The sequence below is a fragment of the Rhipicephalus sanguineus genome, chromosome 11 (assembly GCF_013339695.2).
Source record: "Rhipicephalus sanguineus isolate Rsan-2018 chromosome 11, BIME_Rsan_1.4, whole genome shotgun sequence".
NCBI lineage: Eukaryota > Metazoa > Arthropoda > Arachnida > Ixodida > Ixodidae > Rhipicephalus > Rhipicephalus sanguineus.
The window spans coordinates 93,065,126-93,091,825 of record NC_051186.1 but is presented as its reverse complement, the minus strand read 5'-3'; the positions used below and the strand labels follow the sequence as shown (position 1 = coordinate 93,091,825).

At 46.5% G+C, this 26,700-nt stretch overlaps 1 protein-coding gene across 1 annotated transcript in view; it reads right to left on the bottom strand.

Moving 5' to 3' along the window:
- Window positions 1-23,345, bottom strand: part of LOC119375513 (endochitinase) — a 35,123-nt gene extending 11,778 nt beyond the window's left edge. Inside the window, exons 1-5 of the mRNA XM_037645704.2 lie at window positions 23,233-23,345; window positions 20,396-20,451; window positions 16,141-16,341; window positions 10,420-10,485; window positions 1,676-1,944 (exon numbers count right to left, since the gene is read on the bottom strand). Coding sequence (XP_037501632.1) covers window positions 1,676-1,944; window positions 10,420-10,485; window positions 16,141-16,341; window positions 20,396-20,451; window positions 23,233-23,243 — 603 coding nt within the window. The 5' untranslated portion in view covers window positions 23,244-23,345. The remainder of the gene's footprint in view (window positions 1-1,675; window positions 1,945-10,419; window positions 10,486-16,140; window positions 16,342-20,395; window positions 20,452-23,232) is intronic.
- Window positions 23,346-26,700: the final 3,355 nt, after the last annotated feature.

Genomic DNA, 26,700 nt, shown 5'->3' with positions numbered 1-26,700 from the left:
AAACCCGAGTAAGCGCCCCTACCCGAGCGAGTGCCCTCCTCCTTGTCTGGAGATTTGAAATACGCGCCGATGACAGAGCAAGCGCCCCCACCCTCCCCTCCCGCCATTTTCACTGTTTCATTCTCTGTCTTGGAAACAGTGAATGCATGCGTACTGAATAAAGCATTTCATTAGAAGCACGGGTCTGCATTTTTATTCTTAGGGGCTCGTCCGCCGCCATGTTGAATTTTGATCCGCGACCAAACATGCCCCCCGCCCCCTCCAAATCCAGTCGGTTTCTCTTTCACCATAAGGTGAGGGGGGGGGTCGGCTCTGGGGATTTACGGTATATTCGTTTAGAGTGCTTAAGTAGTTCTTTAAGCTACATTATTTCCTATTTTTCAGCACGACGACAGATTAGTTTGACAGATAATAGGCGTCATATAACGACTTCTCGTCAAAGCACCAGCACCTTCGCATCATTTTAAGTTTTTTCCAGAATGGGCCCGTTGGGGTGTACTAAGCCCTTCGGGCAGGAACATTTGTTGTATCTGTTCCTACTTTTCAGAGCATATCGATTTTTGCTCCTTTGAAATGGCATGGAGTACATCCATACCTAGAGAGATAATTACGTACGCCGCAGTCAAAATACATCACGCCATGTTCAGATGGTGACATAACCCTTCAAGAATACCTTGCCAGCCGTCGTTCGCATTCGCGTCATCTCTGGATCCTTTTTTGCTTCTGTGGAAACCTAGTGTACCAGAGGCGTGTACTTTTTTTCCGCTTAGTATATCTTTGAAGGGAGGTAGGAACGAAGTAACAGGACATTGAAATAAAAAAACAACAACACTGACACTAATGTGACACTCAAACAAAGAAAAAAAATAGAATACGGTACAACGACACTAAACACACAATGAAAAACGAGAAGAATGAGAGGGGTTTCTCATTTCGACAACATAGACGCAAAATCATGAGCATAGCTATAATTTTTACGGAACCGAAATTCGAAGTAACGCACCAACAAATATTTGATGTTCTATTTCGAAAACGACGTACTTATTAAGAATATGACTTTTTTGAGCATGCCGTGTTCTTATTTGACGAGTCAAGGAAATTAATAAGACACCGAAGAAAGCCTCAATATATTGAGTTATTTTAATATACTGTAAGTCTCAATGGAGTGAGAGAGTTTGAAGCGCACATAGAGATCCCGCAAGGCATTGTTTTTATACACATGTTTGTGCACACTCAACTTCGGAGTTCTCGGTGCAATTAAATTCAAGGCGGCAACATTACATCTGAGCCTGCAATGCACGTTTTCTAACCACTGAGGAATCGTCGCTGTACAATTACCATCCTAACTCCGATGGTATAACAGGGGTGTACTCTGATATTGCGTGTCACACGAGTCCTGAAATATACAGCTCTGATGCTTCATGCTATCTGAACTGCCTTCTCAATCACTTCGCTTGAAAGTTTCGCTCTCGCCGGTTTTTCTTCATTGGAGGCTGATTATGCTCAGATAATTTCGGCTTTTCGTGTTATCTCTCGGACGGTGGTTAATCTGCCCACATAAACACGGGAAGAAAGCCGCCTGTGTAGATTTGGGGTATGCATTCGTGTTCAAATTACGCTCTCGCGTAACGAACATGGCCGTGCCTTACGCGTTTCTTAGGAACCTAAGCCTTACCCAAAGGAAAGGGTCTATGAGTTTAGCCGAGCTCCATGTCCAGTCGGGGTCGTGCGCCGTCCTTGTGCCCGAGAAGAAGTCGAGCACGATTCCGTCGAAGCCGTATGTCTTGAGCCACTGCGTGATGCTGATCCCCATTTCCCGCCAGGGGTACATCTGCCGTAAGAACTGCAAGTACCTGTCGGTCGTCTCGTGCGGGCCTCCTATGGCGAGGAGGAGCTTCAGCTTCGGGTTGCGCTTCTTCAGCTCACTCATTTCGCGGAATGCGCCTTGGGAAGAAGACGAACAGCAAACATTGAACATGAAACATTCTTGCGAAAACCACAACAGGTGAACTGGGAACGATCAGGCCGTGCAACGCATAAAGTTGAATCTTGGACCGTGTTGGTGATCCTTTACAAAGTATCAGAGAATGACCTATGCATACCGTTTCCGTGCAGCTTAATGCATACCGTTTACGTGCAGCTTATGAGAGTAGGTATGTATACTGACATGCGTATGTCCGCGCAGTATTCGTACGCTTGTTCCTTTCGTCAACAAGTGCTATAAGTCAGCACTGTGTGTGCGTCGTTCTTCATGTAGTCATACGATCGTGATGTGCTTGCAGTGGCGTACCATCTCGTTCGCGAGCGGGGGGTTGGCGCCGCTCACTCTGTCCGCCGTAGATATATTATGAGGTCTTGGTTAGGCAGACGTTTATTTGGCCTCAAGACCCGGCAGCCAACAGGCACGATGAACCCACACTAATGATGGTGATGCACGACGAAGATGAGGATGCATAACCAAATACGTTATGATGATGATCATGTACAGATGAAGAAGTTGTGCATAATAAATGCCCACACTATTTCGCCCCCAAGTGAAAGCGGCCAGCCTGGCCGCTGCAGGTCAAGGAGACATGGAACGTCGCATGAAGGGCTTGATGCGGGAGACGTGGACAACCTCGGTAGTACGGTAACGGCGGTCTGCTGGGGTTACAAGTGGCGTCACGCGATAATTCACGGGTGAAGTCTGCTCCAGAACTGTGTACGGCCCGATAAACCGTGGCTGAAACTTCTCACACAAACCAGGCGTGCGAAGAGGCGTCAAGAGCAGTACCTCGTCACCGGGCCGGAAGGAGACAGCACGATGCGCTTCATCATAAACAACCTTCCTGTCGTGCTGTCTGGCTTCTGTGTTCAGGCGAGCACGCTGGCGACACTGGGCGAGTCGTGAAACGTATTCCTCGGCAGAGGATGGCGACGGAATTAGGTTGATGGTAAAGAAAGAAACGTCCAGAAGGGAAGTAGGGGAACGTCCGTAAACCAGGTAAAACGGTGAATAGCCGGTTGTCCGCTGAATGGCTGTGTTATAGGCGAATGTGACGAATGGTAAAATCGCGTCCCAGTTTTTGTGGTCTGGTTGAATGTAGGCGGCGATCATGTCGGCAAGTGTGCGATGAAATCGCTCGATCAGGCCGTTAGTCTGAGGATGGTAACTGGAAGCCGTCTTGTGAGTGATGCCGGAGGCTTGGAGAAGTTCGTTCACTGTTGAGAGTGGAATGCCTGTCCACGGTCACTGATCAGGACACGTGGAGCGCCATGGCGCAGTATAATGGCGCGGAGAACGAAATCGGCAATTTCTGAAGCAGAAGCAGTAGTCACAGAAGATGTCTCAGCGTAGCGGGTCAAATGGTCCACAGCTGTCACGATCCATCGTTTGCCGGCGGCAGTGACTGGAAGGGGGCCAAAAAGGCCGACACCTACAACTTCACATGGTGTCGCGGGACACGAAAGAGGCTGAAGTTTACCGGCAGGGGCAGATGTTGGGAGTTTGCAGCTTTGACAGATAGTGCAGGACCCGACGTACCTGGCTATGCTAGTAGTAATGCCAGGCCAATAAAAACGACTTCGAAGGCGGTCGTATGTTTTATGAAAACCGAGATGACCTGCCGTCGGATCATTATGAAAGGCTGTAAGGACGTGAGAGCGGAGAGAGCGGGGTAAATTTGGGCACCCAGCGCTGACCTTCAGGATGGTAAATTCGGCGGTACAGCACGGATTTGTCGAGCTTAAATTGCGAGAGTTGGTGACGTAGCCTCGCGTTAGGTGGTCAGGAAGTTCCAGGGAGATGGCCTATGATCCGTCGACAGTACGGGTCAGCCAGCTGGCGACAGGCAAATTCTTGGTCGTTGTGCGGAGGCAGGTGGTCTATAGCGGCCAGAGAGGGAACCGATGTAAAAGTGGGCTCGCAGTGTTTGTTATGCGAAGCGGTCGCGGAGCTGCCGAGCGGGGCCGTAGGTAGCGGGCAGCGAGAAAGAGCGTCGGCGTCTGGATGTTTTTTGCCACACTTGTAGATAATATCGAACTCATACTCCTGAAGACGCAGAATCCAGCGACCGAGGCGTCCCGACAAGTTCTTGAGTGTGGGAAGCCAGCATAACGCGCGGTGGTCGGTAACAATGGTAAAATGACGGCCGTGCAGATAGGGACGAAACTTCTGCACCGACCAGATGACGGCCAGGCATTCCTGCTCGGCGATCGTGTAGTTCCTCTCGGCTGCAGAGAGTACACGGCTGGCGTATGCAACGACTCACTCTCGTGAAGAGTTGTCGCGTTGCAGAAGAACGGCGCCTAAACCGCGGCCGCTAGCGTCTGTGTGCATGAGAATTGGAGCGGCCTCGTCAAATGGGAAAGTACAGGGTCGGGCGTGAGGGCAGATTTCAGCAAGTCAAAAGCCGATTGGCATTCTTCAGACCACTCAAAGGGCATACCTGAGGTAAGTAGCTTGTGTAGTGGTGCAGCTATGAAGGCAAAGTTTCGTATAAATCGACAAAAGTAAGAGGCGAGACCAAGGAAACATCGCAAGTCTTTATGCTTCTCAGGGCGAGGAAAGCGAAGCACCGCAGCGGTTTTGTCGGGGTGAGGACGTATTCCGTCTTTGCTCACGACATGACCGAGGACCTTAATGGATTTTCTGGCGAAATGGCATTTCTTGGTGTTAATTTGAAGACCAGCGCCCGCAAGGCAAGTTAGGACTTCATCCAAGCGTTGCAGGTGTTGAGGACACGTTGATGAAAAGACAACAATATCAGCTAGGTAGCACAGGCAAGTCTTCCATTTCAGGCCCCGCAGCACGGTGTCAATCATCCGTTCAAACGTCGCGGGAGCGTTGCATAGCCCGAAAGGCATCACGTTGAACTCGTATAGACCGTGCGGGGTGGCAAACGCTGTTTTTTCTTTGTCATCTTCGTGCATAGGGATTTGCCAGTAACCGGAACGCAAGTCGAGGCTCGAAAAGTATTCCGCACCTTGTAAGGAATCAAGAGCGTCGTCAATCCGTGGCATAGGGTATACGTCCTTCCTAGTGATCTTATTGAGCGCCCGGTAATCGACGCAAAAGCGTACAGAACCATCTTTTTTCCGCACCAGAACAACGGGAGACGACCAAGGGCTGGCTGAGGGGCGGATTATTTGCCGCTGCAGCATGTCGGATACGTTTTCTTCGATGATTTTTCGCTCGGCTAGAGACACGCGGTACGGGCGGCGGTGTACAATGGATGTTCCGTCGGTCTGAATGAGATGTGCTGCAGCGGTAGTTTGGCCCAAGGTGGACGAATAGGCATAGAAAGAGTTTGCGTGCTTGTTCAACAAAGCAAGCAGCTGCTGCTTCTGCGAATCTGTCAAGTCACTGCTGATGACTGTTGTAAGGGCGGAGGAAGAAGCACGATTAGCAGTAGAATGGCCTTTGGAGCAGATAGGCGTAAGGGGCACGACGCATGCAGGTTCCGGATCGGCAACGCTGGCCACCATGGTACCACGGGGAAGTAATATTTTATCTGATGTTGCGTTCGTGGCGGTGACGAGAGCTGAACCATTGTAAAAGCGAACGACGCCCGATGCAAGAGCTATGCCTTGACTAAGGCAACAGGGTGAAGGGACGACCAATACTTCACCAGAGTCGACGTCGTTGGACACAACGGTTACGATTCGCTGTCCACGTGGTGGTAGCTCGGTATCTGTAGCAGCGACGAGGCGAAGTGGCTTGTAGATGTCGTCACCGAGCAAGTAGTCTGTGTCGGTAAGGTCGACGACACGTTGGCCACAACAAATAGCCGCGGAAGCAGACGACAGAAAATGCCACCCTAAAATGAGTTGGTGAGAGCACGGGTACAGCACAGCGAACTCTATGTGGTGAAGAATGTCATCGATTAGCACGCGGGCAGTACAGAGAGCGGAATGACGAATTGTGTTCCCCTGGGTGGCAACCAGCGTAGGTCCATCGTAAGGCAACAGTGTCCACCAAGGCATCGACGTGCACTCCTTCAACTATTACCGAAATCATATTGCAAGGGCATGCTGGTGGAATTTGAGTCCTGTATGTCAATGCAGTTTTTCCCCAAAAAACTGCGTCGCTTAGTTTTCCGGATGGTGGTCAGAGGTGAGGCAGGCAGGCCGAAGCGGAGACGAGGAGCGACGGAAGGGCGAAGGTGAACGGTTTCTGGTTGACCGGTAAGTATTGCGCACCTCACTCGATGTGGGCGGAGATGGAGACCGACGCGAAGGTGACGAATAACGGCGGCCTTGGGAAAAGGCTCCTCCGGGGAAGTCACGTTCGCACATGTCGTACCTCGACGCTCGTCCTGCTGGCGCTTGCGGCAAAAGCGTGAGATGTGGCCGCGATAGCCGCAATAATAGCACGTTGGGCGAGATTATCGCCAAGGTGGGTAGTAGGCAGGGTTTGGTTCACCGGGTGAATGCGCAGTCAGATGGGCAGGGGCTCAGGCGGTGGTGATGGGAAGCTCGCGGGGGGCGCGGCAGCAACCGACGCGTATGTTGATGGCTGCAACGTCGAGTTGGCGTGCCCTAAAGGTGCGGCAGCAACTTGCGCGAATGTTGGTAGGAGGCGAGAGGCGAGAGTGGGTCAGGGACGCTAGCTCCTCCCTGATGACATCACGCAAGGCCACGCCGGATGGCTGACTGGGACACAGTGTAGGCAGTGAAAATCCCATTGATCGTAATTCTTCGCGTGTCAATGCCCTTATCATGCGTCGTAGTTCTGGGTCCGCCGTAGAACGTGTGTCGTCACTGTCCGGTTGTAGCCGAACAGACTCGAGTTCGTCGAGACGCTGACACGTTGTGACAACTTCAGCAAGGGTAGCCGGATTCTTTATGGCAAGAGCATTGAATGCGACAGTCGAAATACCCTTGAGAATGTGCCGTACCCTGTCCGACTCTGACATTGATGCATTGACACGGCGACAGAGCGCAAGAACATCCTCGATGTAGGACGTGTACGACTCGCCGAGATGTTGTTTGCGAGCCTCGAGGGTTTTCTTGGCGAGAGCCGACCGAATGGCCGGTGTGCCAGAGACTTGGCGCAGCTGCTCTTTGAAGGTAGCCCAATCGGGGATGCCAATCAGGTGGTTGAAAAACCACGTCTTCGCCACACCCGTAAGGTACAAGGAGACGAGAGTTAGCTTGTAGGTATCGTCCCACCGATTAGCAGAACTGACACGCTCGAAATCGTCGAACCAGTCCTCCACATCTTCTCCGCGCAGACCAGCGAAGAGATGAGGCTCACGCTGGGGGCTGTTTACGACGTGAGAAGGTGTGGCTTGCGGTGCCAAAGTGGGGACGGTAGCAGCACCGACCTGCTCGTGCTGTGACATATTGCCGGACAGCTGGCACAAACGGTGACCTGAGCGAAGCTCCAGGAGGTAGAGCGGACGAGTAGAGGACGGGGGATCCAAAAGCAACCTCCACCACGTATGAGGTCTTGGTTAGGCAGACGGTTATTTGGCTTCAAGACCCGGCAGCCAACAGGCACGGTGAACCCACACTAATGATGATGATGCACGACGAAGATGAGGATGCATAACCAAATACATTATGATGATGATCATGTACAGATGTGCATAATAAAGGCCCCCCCCCCAAATATATATATATATATATATATTTGATTTCAGGTCAGTTTTTACATTCATAGAACTGATCAGATGACGTAGTTTTCAAAACTTTGTTTTAAATCAAGGAAGAATCTGCACAAACAGATTGTGCAGGCTGGGCCGCCCTATACCGTGACAACACAGCAGTGTTTAATAAAATTTTGGAAATATTAGCCTGAAGATTAAAAAATACACCCAAATTTAACCTGATCATCTGAGCATTGCGTCAACAAACTTCCCAGTCTTAGTTTTGCGCTTTAGATACGATGAGTATGAAGAACATGCTATGACTTTAGTACCCTAAATTCACACTTATTAAACAAAACATGGGGCTGACAAAGCAAGGTACTTCGCAGAAGTTTTCAGGATAAGCCGAGTGCCAATTTCGTTACTGTTAGAGCCCTCTAATATAAAATCTTTCTTAAGAAGAAGACCAAGTTTAGTCGTTTAATACTTAAGCAAACCACATTGAGATGGTTGTGTAGAGTTATAAGATTATAAATGACTACGAATTTATATACTAGGTGTCGTTCCTTGCCCTCCTACTTTTCCCAGCTTGGGTGGGGGGTGGACAGAAAAGCGGTGAAGTGGCCCTTTACTCCTCCCCTCCGGTTCCTCCAAGTAAATAGCCTACGTAAACTGTGTAGGCTCAAATTTTCATTGAAAAAATGTGGAAGATTACAACGTTAAACTACCCCACATTGTTTCCTTCCGTATAGGTCGTCAGCTGTTAATGATTGGTTTCTGGCTCATGTTCACAGCACCTGCTCATAAAACGACGCAACAAAGGACGCGTAAGTGTTCGACCGCGTAATTACCACGTGCACATCACTGCTGAAAAAATAATAATGAACCATTTTCAATACGGCGTATTGTTTGTCATTGGTTCTTGGCTATTCGTGAAAAATTTTTAATGTGCCATAAAATCGCCTCCTTGTTACGCTACGTCACAAGTCTGCGAAAACTCGCGGCGTCAAAATGAAGTGTGCACAATAAGCAGCACATTACTGTGCTGAACGATAACTCATTTTTTTTTCGGAATAGCCAGACAGTGTCTCTTTTTGAACGTAATTTAAGAAGGCTGCCCGCCAATCACATTGGCAGCGGCTGCTTATAGCAGCGGGCGAGATGGATTCATATGTGTATAATAGATACTTTCAGTTGTAGCATAACGATGTTGAGCTGTTTTTTGCGCGTACAACTGTCTGTGAATTCAACGTTGCTGACAAAGAGTTAGAGAGAGAAGTACACATTATTAGGAACAGACACAATCCTTTGCAGATAGGCAGCCTTCTTAGTCCAGAAACCCATGGGCGCTGATCATCTCCCTGATGAGGTAGATCAAGTAATGAGGCAAACATGAAAGCTGGGCTTCTCAGTGTGCTCGAGTCCGCTGCCTTGTTACAAGCCACCATGATCGCTGCAGGCTACCATGTGATAAGCCAAGTGAAGCAGGCTAATCGGAAACTAAAGTGGGAATCCATTTTAGCTGTCCTGGCTAGGCACAACTAAAATACCCGACACTTCTGCACACTCATCAACTCACAACAGCTTGAATATGGAGCAGTGGCGATGCTATTCGTTTTCAAAGAAAGAAACTGAATTTTCTGAAAAAGGAGAGCGTTTGATCGGGCTATATAACGTTTACTGGTTCCCGCCCATATTTGCGTTGCCGATTACTTAGATTTTAGGCCAGGCAGAAGAAAATAAAATCATGAATGATTGCTGTAATGTTACAGAGCCCCTGCTGAGCAATAGCCTGCGCTGCATGGCTCGAGCGCAAGATGCACAAGCGTAGAATAGGCAGCCCGCACCACTGGTAGCATACAGTGCGTGGTCATGACACACGGAGGACAGTCGTCACAGCAGAATCGTAGGACAAATTTTATTACAAAATTACGTTATTGCCGCGTTCAAGTAAAACTTTGCTTGACTTGTTAGTTTCCCAGTCTGCAGCCGACAATAACCACTGTCAAAAGTAGGGGGACTCCGCCCCCCCCCCCCAATATTTCTCAGTGGGGGTGGGGGGGCTTAGCGGCCCCTCCCCCCCCCCCCCCGGTAGATACGCCTATGTGTGCTTGTATTGTGTAAGCCAGAAAAATCGTTCTCTTAGTAACTGAAGTAAGGTGAAGAGAAAACAATGAACGTCGGTAAAGTAGACCATTATAAGGTATGAGTCGTTTTAGAAATTTACCAGCGTTATCGTCATCGTTACCAGAGGTTATCGGAGGCCAGAAGGGAAGTTCTACGTACTGCAGTGTTGGATTTAAAATAAGCTTAACAAGGTGATGTTAATTTTTCCAGGGTGCAAGGGGCTATGCTTGTGAATGTACAGCTAGATATACAAATGGCATTGCCTAGTTGGGTGTCGTTCAAGCAAATGCACAATTATTGATAATTCTGTCAATAACGTCATCTGCGAGCGCGCATGTAGGCAAAAGCGTCGATTGAAACGTAGGTTACTATGTGTTACTGGTCACTGTTGTGCACAGTGTATAACTGTTGTAGGAAGCTTACAGGGCGACGACTGCGGTCAATTAGCTGAATTACTGTTCAATTCGGACACGCATCCGCAAAACGACTGGAAAGTTATGCCGGTTTCAGGATTTATTCGCATCACTTTTTAACCACCTGCACAGACAACGTTAAAAATCAAACTTTTGAGAGACCTTTTGCACAGTAAACGTTTGACGCTGGTCGCAGAAATGGGAGTCGTTTAGTTGGCAGAACAACGTGTGACTGCTGTCAACACCATAGCCATATGAAAAATGTTACCTTCATAATATACACAAAAAAATAAAGCGTGTTCACTTACGATGTGGAGGAAGCATCCATATCGGATTGTAGAAGAACGATTTTGAATAAGCCCTTGCCTCTGGGTCTGGACAAAAGAGAGAGATGGTTACTGTTTCGAAATATCTCTATTTATGTAGTACTATCAAGACGAGCCGTTATCGATCACTCATAGTGAGTGTGAATTCAAATTAAGCAGAAGTACAGGGGCACTTGAAAGCTTCAAATGATAAGTCGTCGAACGAAAAATGTTAATGTAGCCAATGTCTCGACAAGAGGACCTTGGGACGACAACGCGAAAAAATGCGGGCGTAGGAGATACATGAGAACCAGACTATGCTTGCCTTTTCTGCGCGCTGCCTCTGCGTCCGCATTGTTTTTCGTTGTCAACCAACACCTCATGATAAAACCAACAGTCCCAAAACCAAACGTTTGTCAGGAGGAGGAGGATCGAAGAGTACTACAGCCAGTCTGCCTTGAAGAGAGGCATTAATAATGAGCACTAGCAGACAATAATGGCAAGGAAATTGTCTGCTAGTAGCTGCTAGTAAGGATATTGTCTGCTAGTACTCATTAGTATTGTTTCCTGATTGTGTCTAACCAAGGACAACGAGCCCTTAAAAGTGATCTTTCCTTGAAGAAAGGCAGGTCTTCTCAGCACTCATACGAATTCAATCATTTTCTTTTCGCCGTAGCCCACAATCTTTTCAACCTTTCTTCGTCTTGACCTTTGTTGAGGGGTAATAAACATAACGAAAAGCGTGTTCTCTCAGGTATTTTTTTTTATATTCCCATACAGAAGTTGCAACTATACTTTCTAATTAGGCCTTGGCAGCGGCTGCTCGTTGTTTAACGTGGTTGACGTTTATGTGGATGACTACTGTTTGCATTCGATTGACGTCGTTCTGTAGCTACCTAACTACACTATGGCGTTAAGCTCCAAAGGGCGCCCAGAACTTTTCACTTACGCATTCTTATTGTTAAATATGACGCCGGATGCGTTATTTGCTTGTTTTAATGTATGTGCTGCAGTAAAGGTTCGTTAATTCGACCGCATTTGTTAATTCGAAAAATCGTATAATTCGGACGCGTTATGTGGTCCCGCCAGGCATCATCATCATCAGCATCATCAGCCTGTCTACGCCCACTGCAGGGCAAAGGCCTCTCCCACGTTCCTCCAATCAACCCGGTCCTGTGCTTTCTGCTGCCACGTTATACCTACGAACTTCTTAATCTCATCTACCCACCTAATTTACTGTCTCCCCCTCACGCGCTTGCCATCTCTTGGAATCCAGTAAGTTACCCTTAATGACCACCCGCTATCCTGCCGACGTGCTACGTGCCTGGCTCATGTCCATTTCTTCTTCTTTATTTCAACTATGATGTCCTTAACCCCCGTTTGTTCCCTGACCCACTCTGCTCTCTTCCTGTCTCTTAAGGTTACACCTAGCATTTTTCTTTCCATCGCTCGCTGCGTCGTCCTCAATTTAAGTTGAACCCTCCTTGTAAGTCTCCAAGTTTCTGCTCCGTAGGTAAGTACCGGTAAGATGCCGCTGTTATATTGCAGAATATTTGTCAAGTGACGTTGCTGCCATGAGAAAGAAATGCAATTCCTCTTGAGGGATAGTGGTAGACTACCATTCATGATTTGGTAATGCTTGCTGAATGAGCCCCATCCCATTCTTATTCTTCTAGTCATTTCGCTCTCATGGTTCGGCTCCGCGGTTACTACCTATTCTAAGTAGACGTACTCGTTTACAACTTCCAGTTTCTCGCCAGCGCTTTGCGATAAGGGGCGAGACACTGGAAGTTGTAAAAGGAGTACGTCTACTTCGGACAGGTAGTAACCGCGGAGCCGCCAGGTATATGCATTGTTTAATGGCATCAAATTCTTGTTAATTCGGTCATATGTGGCCGCAACCCCGTTCATTCGCACGATCGTAGGAGCGCACCAAGCGTAAAATTCCGCCAGTGTGCGACGCAAAGGAGAAAGAATGGCCTCCGAGAACAAAAGAAACGGCCGCGGGCCTTCAGAAAGGCTTTTCCGCCATCCACAATCTTTCCACAATGGCGCTGTGGGCGATCAAGGCTCTAACGGCTGTGCAGAATTCTTTCGTTTTCGATTTTATTCGGCTCATGCGAACTGCGGTGGCGAACTGTTTTTCTGACGAAAAGGTTATCCTCGCGTCCGCGTGGTGGTGTTGACGGTGGCGGTTCGCCGTAAGGGATATGTTCGGAGCAGGGCTGGGCAGAGATACCCAGAAAAGTATTCCGGAATGCATATATCGAAATACCTGAATTGGAAGCCTAAAATACAGATACTGAGATACATTTGCCTTTAACGTAACGGGATATTTCGGAGATACTTTTGCAATAAGACGAAAAAAGTATTCCGGAATACAGTTACAGCGATACAGATACTGGAATACTTTTTTTTATTATAAGGATGCTCATACTACGCAAAGACACCTATTAGTGCAGCACAATGTTGTAATTAAACTTACAGCGCATCGAAACGTTCAATTCATTTATTTGTTTATTACAGTACCCTCAGCGCCATTAAGACATTGCAGGGGAGGGGGGCGGACAAAGTACATAGTTAGTAATAATGACATAATTACAAGTAGCAATTGCAATAAAAATACACTATTTCACAGCAACAGTAACAAGGATTGGACACCGAAATCGGCATACTTGGCGAACAAACTAAGCTATGCTAGAAATAGCACACTTTAAACAAATCACTCGAATCACTAATGAACACCATTGAATTGAGAAAAAGCACACATTTATTTTGAAGATCTGCTTTGCAGAGAAGGTTTCTGTGTAGGCTTCTCAAATAGGCTGTCTTCTAACAGCGTCTGTTCAGCCTCAGCAGAAGACTCAGGAAAGAAAGAAAGTCTGCCTACCGCTGAAGGCCAGCACAAATTCGTGTTATAATGAATAAATATCGCCTTCATAGCCGGATTACCCTGCAGCGTGGCGATATCTCTTCTCGGGTCATCTAGATACCGAAACACTTCCGCCCTCACTTAGGTTGTTCCAACTGTTCAGAATCCGAAGTCGGTCCCCATCTTCGGAATCCTCAGCCGTCTGACCCTGTCGGCTTCAATGAAGCTTTCACCACCACCGACGCTACCAGCACCCATTTCAGAAAGCCGCAACAGGCGAAGTGGGCTCCGGCGGTGGGGCAGCCTGCTACCACAAAAGACCGTTTCACGCATGTAATCAATTAGGAATGCACCCTGACATTGGAGAGGTGGCTGAAAGCGCATCAATGATAGCCATCTTCTTCCGCCGCGATTACGGGAACTGCTTTTGGAAGTGCCGCCGCTTTGAAAACTGAACGCATGCGAAGCATTGCAAAGCCTGTTCCAAGGCGGTATCCGCGCGGGGGGTCGCGAAGTAATGGATTGCCACCCGAAAAAAATTAGGCGTGCTGCACTGACCTTGAGAGACAGCGACTTTCGTCGGCAGAGGCCGACAACACTGCCCCCGCGATTCTGCCGTCTGCGGCGTCGCGCGCTTTACCACATGAACCATTCTCTGCTTGAGGGGAAAACCATCGCTGCCCTATCTGTCGGCGACCGGCGGCGAGCCTTTGCTTGTCTTGGCACAAAAAAGAAAGAAAAAACGTCATTCCCCCATTGGAAACACGCCTCAACTCATTTCCGACACAAAGAAACAATGTAACGAGATACCCGTGTCCTGCATAGTACCCCGATACAGGCGATACATCGTAAATGTATTTCACTACTGAGATACAAATACATTTTTCAAATGTATCTCGATACAGAAATACAGATACTCAAAAGTATCTCTGAAATACTATCGCGATACTCTTGTATCGCGATACTGCCCAGCCCTGGTTCGGAGCATGTTTTATAGTGATGCAGAATTATCGGTAAACTGACTATCGATAGTGTAGACAGACTATCGATAGTGCAATCGGTAGTACCATGGTAAGTATTACTAGCGATATTACTGCCACGCGTGTTTATTGCTTTGTTTTGGTGTATTCGGGTTTCACCCACAAAGACTGTTAGCAACGTTTGACGCAGACCGCGCCGTAATGTTTGAGAAGCATCACGATTGTTTGACATAATTCTGTTATGGTTACTGCGCCGGACGCGAATAGTAAAGTTTATTCGAGAGCTTACGCGAGCACCAGTGATAACGCTGTGAGGTTCGATGACTGATGTATAAAAGACGACGCTTTCCACTGAAGAACAGATTACTCGACGGCCGATGACTGTTCTCGATGCTCTCAGAGCGCAGCCTGTATCGCTTGTATATTGAGTTTTGATTTTCTAGTCACAAGGTCGCCCAAATAAACAGCTCCATATTTGCCAGTCTTGTATGAGCATTCTTCACCGTCACAACCACGTGACAATACTATCGATATCGGTGTGAATAATGATGCTGTTGCGGGTCGGCCATATTGCCAAAATATTTGTGATAAGCTACCATCACCTTCGCTCAATTTATGAGCAATTCTTGGCAAATGAAATAAATTATTTCCGCAGTGAAAAAGGGCGGAATATGTCCATCAATAAATCAATAAATTCACATCCAAAAGCAACCAGTTACACCTTACAATTAACAAACTTAGTTCATGATAGTTTTTTCGTATTTTTAAATCATAAAGTGCAATATAAATTTGAAGCTGCGTAGTTCCACCACATGTAACGCCTTCCTTTCCGCTACAACTGAACAGTTTGACTTTATTATCATGTCTCAGCAAAGCACTCAGGTGAAGAACACAAGTATGTCAATTTTCTTGCCCTTCAGCCTGCTCCTGCGGCTCCCCTATGTACCACGCGCGCGGAGAACCAAGTTTATTCTGAAATAAGCTCGTGCTGCTGGTTTTATACTATCGATAGTACCATCTAATTTTTTAATATCGATAGCGCTATCGATAGTATTTTTTATCATCGATAGTTCGATAGTGACTCAGCTATCGATAGTATCGATAGGGCGATTGATAGTTCTGCATCACTAATGTTTCAACCTAAGATACTGGGGTCTTAGCCGCGTTCGTCTTGTGAAATTGCGGCTTTTACATTGCTCCTATAGAAAATAAGTACTCGATTTATGTATTCACCCAGAAAATGAAAAGGCATTGATGCAATACGCATTCGCCTATTGTTTTCTTGATGCTTTCAATAATTCGGCATTCGATTAATAGGAATATTTTGCCCGGTCCCATGAAACCCTAGACAACGAGCTTTTCACTGTACTAGATAGTTTGTTCATTTTACTGTGAGTGATATTGCCCTCGACATAATGGCCCAATAAGGCCGTGAAGTGCAAAAAAGGCTAACTAACTAACTAACTAACTAACTAACTAACTAACTAACTAACTAACTAACTAACTAACTAACTAACTAACTAACTAACTAACTAACTAACTAACTAACTAACTAACTAACTAACTAACTAACTAACTAACTAACTAACTAACTAAACTTGAGAAATACGTCAATATCAGTGTACATTCGTGCCAGTCAAGTTGCAGTGAATGCCTCGTTGCGCGTGTCTGTGACACTGCTATGCTACCTACTATTATATAAAAGGGTGAACTCGGCGAAATTTCTAACACTAACATTTAGGTCAGTTGGTTGGAATACGTATTCGAACAGCAGCGCGAACCGCGCACAGAACACAGGCATGAAAGGCATGAAGGCATGAAGGTAAACACAGGCACGAAGGTAAGCAGGTGATAACACGGCAGTATCGTTACCTAGTTCCAGTTCCTTCTCGGTTAGCTTCACTTGGCCGGTGTTGTTGTCGATGGTCACGTGGGAGTAGATGACCGCGTCACACAGCTCGGCGGGAATGTCACTCACGTTGAAGTTGTGCGGCGTCGGCCGCCACCGTGAGAAGGCGTCCCAGAAGCAAAACGTGTAGAACGTGTGCTTCTTGGCCTCAGCTGCAGCGGCGGCTGCAAACAAAACGCAGTGGAGCGAGAAGAAACTTGGAGGACACTTGAGCTTCGCCTCCAAGAGTACAACGCGATATTGTAAGTGGGCCCCGTGCTCATCACCTTCTCAACAGCTAGCCTCGTTTCGGTTCTCGGTGCATGCCTCAACCGTGTCGTAAGGCAATGAACGGCTGTGCACGTAACATTGGCCGTTTCAAAATATCCTAGAACACCTACGGCAAGCACAGTTGTTAAGTGCCCACTACGCCATAACTATTCCTTTCGCCCATTAGCGAAGGGCCCACTATTCGTCCGTAAGGCAGCACGCGAACCTACGCAACTGCTCAGTTTGTTGATGCTTTTTGCTGCTGATGATGATTAAATATGTCTGAGCGCTTTGTAATGCGTGGGCCTTTAAACAGGCACTCGTTGCGCAACTCACATGTTTTCACACTTGGCGCGATTCTACGCTTCTGCCACGCAATATTACATCCGTTAAAGGGGAACCCCAGGGATTTTTCGATATTCACCGATTTCAATTATACTTTCAACATATGTTCTCTTTGGTACCCTGATGATATGTGCCAAATGTTACAACCGTAAATGACTTAGTGTTTTAGAAAACGAATTTTAAAATTGGTAGCCAATTCCGGAATCACGACTGTAAACTAGTGATGCAGAACTATCGATGTTACTATCGATTTCTGTGTCACTATAGAACTATCGATCGTGAAAAATATTATCGATAGCGCTATCGATATTAAAAAATTCGATGGTACTATCGATAGTATAAAATCAACAGTGCGGACTCACTGCAGAATAAACTTCGTTCCCCGTGCGCGTGGTACATAGTGGTGCCGGAGGAGCAGGTTGAAGGGCAAGAAAGTTGACATGCTTGTGTTCTTCACCCGAGTGCTTTGCTAACACATGAGCATGAAGTCAAACTGTTCAGTTGTAGCGGAAAGGAAGCCTTTACATGTGGCGGGACTGCGCGGCTTCAAAGTGATATTGCATTTTATAATTTCAAAATAGTAATATATCACGAAGTAAATTGTAAGGTGTAACTAGTTGCTTCTGGATACTAATTTATTGATGGATATATTCCGCCATTTACACTGCGGAAATAGTTAATTTCTCAGCCGAAAATTCCTCATCAATTAAGCGATGCTGGTAGTAGGCTATCGCAAATATTTTGGCAGTATGGCCGGTCAGCAACCGCATCATTATTCACACCACTATCTATAGTATTGTCATGTGGTTGTGACGGTGAAGAATACTGGAGCAAGACTGGGAAATACGGAGCACTTTATTTGGGCGAACTTGTGCCCAAAAAATCAAAACTCAAAATACAAGCGATACACGCTGCGCACTGATAGCGGCGGGAGCAGTCGTGAGCCGTTGAGTAATCTGATCATCGGTGAACGTGTCGTCTTTTATACATCAGTCGTCAAACCTTCCAGCGTTATCGCTGGTGCTCGCGTAAGCTCTCGAATAAACTTGACTATTAGCGTGCCACGCGTAATCTTAACAGAATGATCTCAAACAATTGTGAATCTTCTCAAACATTACGGTGCGGTCTGTGTCAAACGCTGCTAACAGCCTTTGTGGGTGAAACCCGAACACGTCAAAACAAAGCAATAAACACGCGTGGCAGTAATATCGCTATAGTAATATTAACGATGGTACTACCGATTGCACTATCGATAGTTTCGATAGTAGCACTATCGATAGTTTGTTTACACTATCGATAGATTAAAAAAAAAAAACTATCGATACTATCGATAGTCAATTTACCGATAGTTCTGCATCACTGCTGTAAACGCAGGCTAACGTGTGTATGTGACGTAACGTGCCTACTCTTTTCCAACCCCGCCTCGCCCAGCAGACGGTTGGAGCGCGCGCTTTCTTCTACGAGGCGACGACGACGCGAGCACAGTTGTTCGGTTTTGTTAGCTGCATAGCATCTCAGTCGTCATTGACATCGGGTCTTACAGTAAGCACGCACAATATTGAGCAACGAGGAGATCGATGCGGGGCACGTCAGCTACTTCACGCGCCGGCGGGTCGAAATCAAAAAGTGATGCTCCCGCGCTCATATAGTAGCAGCAATCATCGATCGCTGAACTCGTCACTGGCAGACGGGCTGGCACAGCTTGATTCCGCGTCGGATGACATCGCCAGCTTGCTTTTCGTGCGATAGAAGGAGCACGTGTGATGTGTTTGCACCCTGGCCAGCCGTGGCGGCATGTAGCGTATTTCGTGACGTCAACGCAAAGCCAGCACGGAGCATCTCGCTGTTTCGGTTTCGGATCATCGTTTATTGCTTATTTAAAATTATTGACGAGTCTCTCAGCAAAATGAACCACCCTTGCTGTTACAGGACTGTAATACTATTTGACAGCGGCGTTATCTCAATATGGTCGAAAATGCACCGGAGTTAACTACATGCCATTTATATAGTGTTTTTTTTTCGAAGCAGCTTCAAGAAATAGCGTGGTTATGTGGTAGAACGCCTGCTAGGCATGCGGACGGCCTGGATTATACTCTCACTCTAACCCGAAGACTTTTAATAATTGTTTTATTTTGCATCTTTCTCGATATTTCGCTCACGCACAGGACGACGACGTTTTCGCTCACAACCAACGAATTTCTGCGAAACGAGGTCTTTAACGCTCTCGCGTTAAAAAAAAAACATCTTTAATAAACGTAGGGATCGAAGGAGTGGTTTCCTCTTTCCGGGAATAGATGCGCTGTCTTGCGGGCTTCCACCTTCGACCAGGGCAATCTGGTTCGGAAGGCGGGACCTTGACAGCAGGGCGTCCAATGGACACTGGGGCACATTTACGTGCTGTACTTGTCGGTATGCGCGTGTCTGAGCTGTACCGAGTCCAATGCTGCGAATTCTATTATCTGGTCGTTACGCCTAGTGTTTTGCGATAACACAAGTCGTAAAACTCTCCGCATGCACCAAGTATGATAGTCCGAACACGACTTTGTTCAAAATTGTGCATGCGTGCCGATTGTTGCGTCACCTGTTAGTGGGAAAGAAATAATAAAAAAGAGGATGATTTTATTTTTAGATCTCGCGGTCCCATGCCGCCATTTTTTTTTCTTTTGCGTTGCAAGTTACCGGAAGCTTCGCGAAGCGAGCAGCGTGTTTACGCTTGCGATTTAAGTTTTCCAGGTGATAATGAAGCCAGAAAATCCTGCCTATCGCCCCCCCCCTTTGAAAGTACTTCTAAATCTCACCGCGGCTGCGCACGCGATGACATGAAAGACTACACAAATGCGGTTTGTGTTTTATTATTATTTTTTCTTGTGCCCAGGTGGCTCGTCGGTTCCCCAACTTTAACAAATTTGTCCACGGGCATGTCCGGGTTTCAGGATGGAGTTTCGCAAGAGATGTGATAGAGTGACTCTGATTGCAGCAACATTGCTTAAAATAGGGCTGTGCATATATAGTTTTTCATTCATAAAATCGAGTGAAGAAGAACGCAAGTTACTTCCATACGTTAGCCCACTTACAGAGAAGAGCTCAAAGGTACACTACGCACACCGGGGAGAACAAATTGTTGCAAGGGATGTTTGTTTAGACTGAAGTAAATACAGCGACAGTTTTACACATTGTGCTTTCACCTTTTTTTGAGTTAAGAGTGTAAGAATTTCGACTCCAGCACCTGTCGATGATAGGTAATACATTGTGAAACTTAGGATGTACGCTATTGTTGCATATATTGCGTTGTTTTAGTATAGGCCATAACTACTGTGACTGCTCATATAAGTGCATTGGAAGAATGCTTTCATGAATATTTGCCGTGTAGGACTATTTGATAGAAATGCGGAGCAGCAAACATAATTTTGATCCCAGTTAACACACGTCGCAGCAGCCAACGTAGGGACTATTTGGTGTATTGACTTCAATAGTGAATGGCGAGCGACCAATAGCGGTAGTGATAAGATAAGGGCAGGCCGGACGCCATTGCGGTCGTTCATTTATATGACCAGGAGCCCCTGAGCAAGGATGGCTGCCCCCTACAAGCGATAAAAATTCCCTTCCATAATACATGAGACGTACCATGACAGCAAATGGCGTACACGACCACGAAGAATACCAGGGCTGCAGACGAAGGCCTGAAATGGAGGAAGACGATAATGTGGTCAGGAGGCATTGCTCAAAAATAGCAGGTGAAGTCGGGGCACACACGTCACAGAAATTTCAAAGTTTGGCACCATCTCAAACTCCCTCGCACAAAGCAAATAAAACAGATGTGTTGGGCTTTCTAAGCCGAGCTGCGCGTTCTAGACGACTGCATCAAAGTGCGCTGAACACTTTGTTCAAGAATGCGTTTTGATACGTTCACCTTATTATGGCGGTAACCTCGAGCGCCTAGGTATGCGCTTGACCTCAGATGCCTTGGCAGGTTTGGGACCGTACATTTGGGACAATCGAAAAGGTCACGTGACCCCTCTCGTGCTGCTCGGTGAACGAAAGATCGTGCTCTGGCTGAAGAGAGCAAGAAGTCTAGCACTGCGCTTGGGTACACCAAGAGGTACTGACGCTACAACCCGGGGCACATTAGTAGATTTGGCCTTTGACATCTACTACGCTTCACAACTGCTTTGACCTTACCGACCTCCCAGGAGTCCCGGCGACGGAGTGCGCTGTGAACATCTTTACCCTTCGCATGGTGACATTGTGATTGCTTGAAAACACATTAGAACACAGAAATTTGCCTAAGCTGTCTTTATCTAACAGATACTAAAACGCGGTTAGCGTCGTAACGTCCCTTGAACGGTAGTTATGGACACCTAGATATTAACGCGGTAGCGTTAGAGAGCTCGTGTCGCAGAAAGTCCGCTGTCGGCGTCGGCACCGTTGGTTGTGAGCGAAAAATCATCCGTGAGCGAAAAATCGAGAAAGTAGCAAATAAAATAAACGATAAAATCTTCGGTGCCAATGAGGATCGAACCCGGGCCGTTCGCGTGGCAAGCAGGTGTCTTACCACAAAGCCACGATGTTGCTTGCAGCTGCTTCGGACAAAAACACTACATAAATGTCATGTAGTGAAAGGAGTCTCGACGCATTTTGTTCGGCAGGTGTCACGACGAAAACGAGCCCATACGGTAGGCGCATTCGCGAGTTCATCAAACTACGTCGAAAAACACCGGGATAGTGCAGCCATCGCCGCTAAATACACACACGAACTTTCAAACAGCTCTAAAAATGAACAACTATGTCCATCTAGAGGAAAACATATCAAGCAAACGCAGCAAACGCTAGATAATGTGCTGCCATCTGTGAGGCATTGTGAGAAATATGTCTCGACTTTTCATGGCATCCGAGAGGGCCGGCGCGCGGCGTATATCTAGGCCATGCGACTCTTGCTTTAGATCGAAAGCCTGTAAAATTCGCGCGCGTGTGTGCGTAACAATACACATTAATAAGTATGCACTTAGTGGTTGAAGTGCGCACTAGGGGCCGGATTTCGCTATCGCGTTCAACTCTTAAAGGCGAAGCTTAAGGGTCCCCCAATTTTTTATTTTAAGTATGTTTAGACATAAGGCGAAGGTGCAGAAGTCAGTGGTGGTGCAAAAACTTTTTGTGGTGCGCAGCCAGGGCGCAGGGACTCCGATTAAATCGTACAGCCTTACGTACGCGCATTGAACCAATGCAGTTCACTTAAGCAGTGGCTTGTACCGGAGTTGTGATGCACGTAATTACCGTTGCCTTGAAGTTGTACTCGTCAATGTACGCTAGGCTTTCACGCATTGTTGCCTCGAAGGTCGCGGCATACTGCGGGATCGAATCTCTAGCGCGGCAGCTGCATTTCCGATGGAGGGGAAAATGTCGGAGGCCGGTGTACCTGGATTTAGGTGCAGGTTAAAGAAACCCAGGTGGTCGAAATTTCCGGAGCCCTCCACTACGGCGGCCCTCATAACCATATGGTGGTTTTGGGACGTTAAAACCTAGTTATTATTATTATTATTATTATTATTATTATTATTATTATTATTATTATTATATTATTATTATTATTATTATTATTGTTATAGGCATCGTTCTCGAAAATCACGGAATATTTATTATTACAACATAAAACGTCAAATAAGGGTTTGCCCGACTTCAATTACAACAATGCCCTGCGCCACACATTCACGAAATCTCCTGTGCACGTTTTCAATGTGCGTTAATAGTAAGTTCTTTTCAGCCGACTTGCCAAATTCACACATACCGGAAGCTTCGTAAATAAGAAAAACGCAGTACAACTATTTGCCCAAGAGAAAATATCGATATCGGTAGTCACTAGAAAAACCCAAAAGAGGCACGAAGAATTTTTACAGGCGAGAGTTTTTATTGGTGAAAAGTTTTATGGGTGAGCCTCGATAGCTTTTCCTGTCATGCTTTCTTTTTAGTTAGTGAGAATTGTCTTTATAGTAGCTTTTCTACGTTTTTTTCCCCTTTTTTTGTGCTTGATTGTTCGCACTGATACGACGTACGTGTACTACTCCCCACCCCATATGTAATGCTCTCGGGCCTCTAGGGTACACGAATAAACAAATAAATAAATGCGCAAACCAACGACTAGTCTGCAGTTATCGATTCCATACCTTTGGACATGTTTTAGTTTATCTTTTTAGCGGCATACCGCACAGTGAATAAAAATCCTTGGTACACGGGGTGTCGCTATAGCACTCGTTTTGACAAGCGGTTTTGTCTTCTTCAAGGCTGTATCAGCCTACCTTAGCTCGCCAAGGGCATTTGTGGCCTTGAAGAAGACAAAAGTGCTTGTCGAAACGTGGGCACCAGCGACAGCCCGTGTACCAAGGATTTATCATCTCCCCAAGCTTCCGTCTTCTCCTGAAGATCTGTCTTATTTTGGAACACCACGCAGTGAAATTCTTTCTGCTCACCTGCATGCCATGGCTACCTTCACGGTGTTCAAGTGCTCACTACTGAAGAAACATTGGACAGTGTCCCGCGTAAGTTGCGACGCGAACAATCAGCCGACAGAAGCCCTATTGCTTGAAGTGGTATTTGGTAACGTCGGCATGTTACCTCATTGCCGGTTATTGTGTTCTCTTATCAAAGTATTATCGTCAGCTTGTCTGACGATAGCTCGCACGGTCAGCTCCTCTGATCGATTGGATTCATATTCCATCTGTTCGTCTTGGACTCTTAGTGTTTGACCAACAAATCAGTGTAGCTTGCTTAGACTCCAAGAATATTAGCTTCATTCTATTCGTTTTGCTGGCACGGTGCTTAAAAGTAAGAATTATAGGCGAGGAGCTGCTATCTAATCACAATGAAACAGATGTACCGTTTTTTTTTTCTCGACGACCATTGTGCTCACTTCAGGACGCTTGATGAGTTTGAAATGAAAAGTGAGCTATTGTGAATTTACGAGGAAATTTTCAATTTATGCTATGTTTTTCTAACACTACATTTATCAATATCGGAACATTTCTGGAAACTTAAGTACCAGTTCTTGATCCGAGTAAGTTGACAATAAAGCACGCCCTATTGTGATTCTGTAAATCGAATCTGATGACCTGTACGAGGACAGTTTAAATTGATGCTATGGTTTTCTAACAATATATTTCTCAATATCGGAAAAATTTAGTGAAGCCAAATGCTCAATCTTATTTTTAGCGTGTGGGCAATAAAGTACTCTATCATAATTCTTTTAATAGAACCTAATCCATAACAAAGTTAATAACATAACCGCACTAATACATAACAGCCGCCATGTAGTACGTACATTAGCCGCCCTAACTCTAAATCCCTCTTCATGTTCAACAAGACGCGCTGCTCACGGGTACACTCCATGGCCGCGTACGAACTGTGGATCATAGCTGCTGCAATATTAGCTACCTAAACAAAGTCAAACTAACAGATGACAGTTTACGTGTAATGCCTAAAAACACTGTTTTAAATATGGGGTCTTTGAATGTATTTATTTTGTGACTTGAATGTCACATCTTGATCGTTTTTAGCTGATATGATTTACGAATTGTTACTTAAACTTTTGGATATCAATTAAACTGTTTATTTCCGCATTTTGCTGACAATGAACAATGGTGATGTCGGGGCCAGTCAACTTGTAGATAAGCAGCTTTTATTCTGCTATACTCGCCATGCATGGCACATAAGTTTTTTGCTACATTGTACCGATGTGATGAAATAAACCCAATCTGAAATCTGAAATCTAAGAATATACCTAAGCCGGACATACTAGCAGTTTGGGAGAAGGGAAGTTATACATCTTTGCGAACGGTATTAATTTCTCACTAGCTGAATTTATACATCGCGCCTGTCCGGTCATGTCTGTGTCGCCAGCTTCACGCACTGCTATCACGCAACGTTGGGCGTTGAAATTGATGCGGTGCCTTTTGCGAAAGCGAGCAGTGGTCAGTGGGCCATAGCAAGCAATGCAGACGAAGACAAGGTCATCTGCCCATGTTAAGAATTGCGAGAGCTTTGTGTAGATGCGGGCTTATACATATGACGATAAAGAACGCGTACTACAAACAGTATGTGGTGTGTCTCTGTCATTGGTCGGGTTACGCCTGACGCAGCAATGCAAACGAACACGTGCTTTGTGCAGAAATTCTGTTTAACGCGATGGAAGTTATGTTTAGCGACGCCTAAGTTCTTTTGTAGAAACTACACAAGCATGAGAGATAAAAAAGCACGCATAAAACGACCTCAAATGAAATTTTGAAGGTCTAATTGCTTCTTGATTGAGTTCAAGGAGGGACACGGCACGAAAGAATATTAGACTCCGGAGAAGCCTCCTACCGTGGCGCCGTGTCTAAGCTTCTTTTGTATGAGGTCTTTTCATGCGCTCAGTAATATTGTGAATCACAATTATTAGCTCGTAAATATTCACAGATGAAAATGAAATGAAACCAAAAAGGGTCGCGAAACCTACCGCAGCAGTGGTGACTGTTAACAGGTCGAACCGTTGAAACCATTTTATTTTTATGAAGGGCAAAAATCGGCGTTGCCCATGAGCGCAATTTCGAGGTAGATGAAAATAAGTAAATGATAAAAAATCACGTACGATTACGATACTGCCTAATGCGAATTCTGAGCGCAGCTTCGTGTGGGGACAACGCCAACTGTGTTCGAAGTTGTGGCTTTCCGCAGACATAGCAATGTAACATTCGTTACATATTGCCACAGAAAGTGCCAGTGCTCGAACGCTACGCACGCCAATCTGTGATGTGCAGGCGTCGCGAACCAAGCGAAACGCCAACAGCCCTGTTAATACAGGTGAAGCCCGCCGCAGTGCACGTGTCAGCCCTGCATGCGCACGAGCTCCGACCGAGGGGCCATCGTAGGTGACGGAAGAAGAAGACCAGTGGCTCGGGATATCGACAGACTCCGCGGTCCTCGTTCGCTCTATCGGTTACGCCGACGCCAGCGGCGACGCCGCTTAACGCAGAAACGGGCGCCTGAGACACCGTATGGGAGACACGGTAGTGGAGGGCTTCGCATAATTTCGACCACCTGGTGTTCTTTAACGCGCACTGATACGGAAAGTACACCGGCCTCTAGCGTTTCGGGTCCATCGAGGTGTAACGACCGTGGCCAGAATTCAGTCCCGTGGCCTTCGGATCAACGCTCGAGCACCATAACCATTAGACCACCACGGCGGGTGAACAGCTTTTAGGCTAGTACTTTTTAAGAGGAGGACATACCGCCCTTTCGGGACGCTGCTCGCGATACCAACGACTGCGGTTGGACAGTGGCAATGAGTACTTACAGAGAAAAGGCTTCATGGAGCCGAACCCTGGTGTACCACATAAAAGGTGCACGACATCGTGAAGGCTGCTTGGTGTTAACAGCATTTGAACAAGAAAAGCTGTATATGGCCACATGAAGAGGAGAAAACGCCGGCACCAAAGGAAAGTAGCTGACGTCACGTCCACATGTATTGAAAAAAAATCGGATCTAAAATAATTTTAATGCATTATTGCTATTTTATATACATCAAACGATTCATATGAATACGCGACCAGTTGGTTGTTTCGTGCCGCCGGATGCAAACAATTACAGCTAATGTTGCTGTGGAGGACAGCTCACTGAGGACAATCCCCCTATTTCACCTCTTCTCCCCCAATGGGGATATTAGATAGGATGTTAATATTTACCATTGAATCCGACGCTGGCTCCCGGGCAGACGAGAGATATAACAGAAATCGACTTTTTGTGGGCTCTTACAGCCACTTACATGTTGCCGCTGCATATGTGGTGGTTAATGGATTCTCGTCATAGGCGTGCGAACGGGGGGGCAGGGGAGGCGGCCGCCCTCCCTATTCACCTAAGAGGGGGGGGGGCGCAAAGTCAGCCCCACACATTGACATCATAGGGAG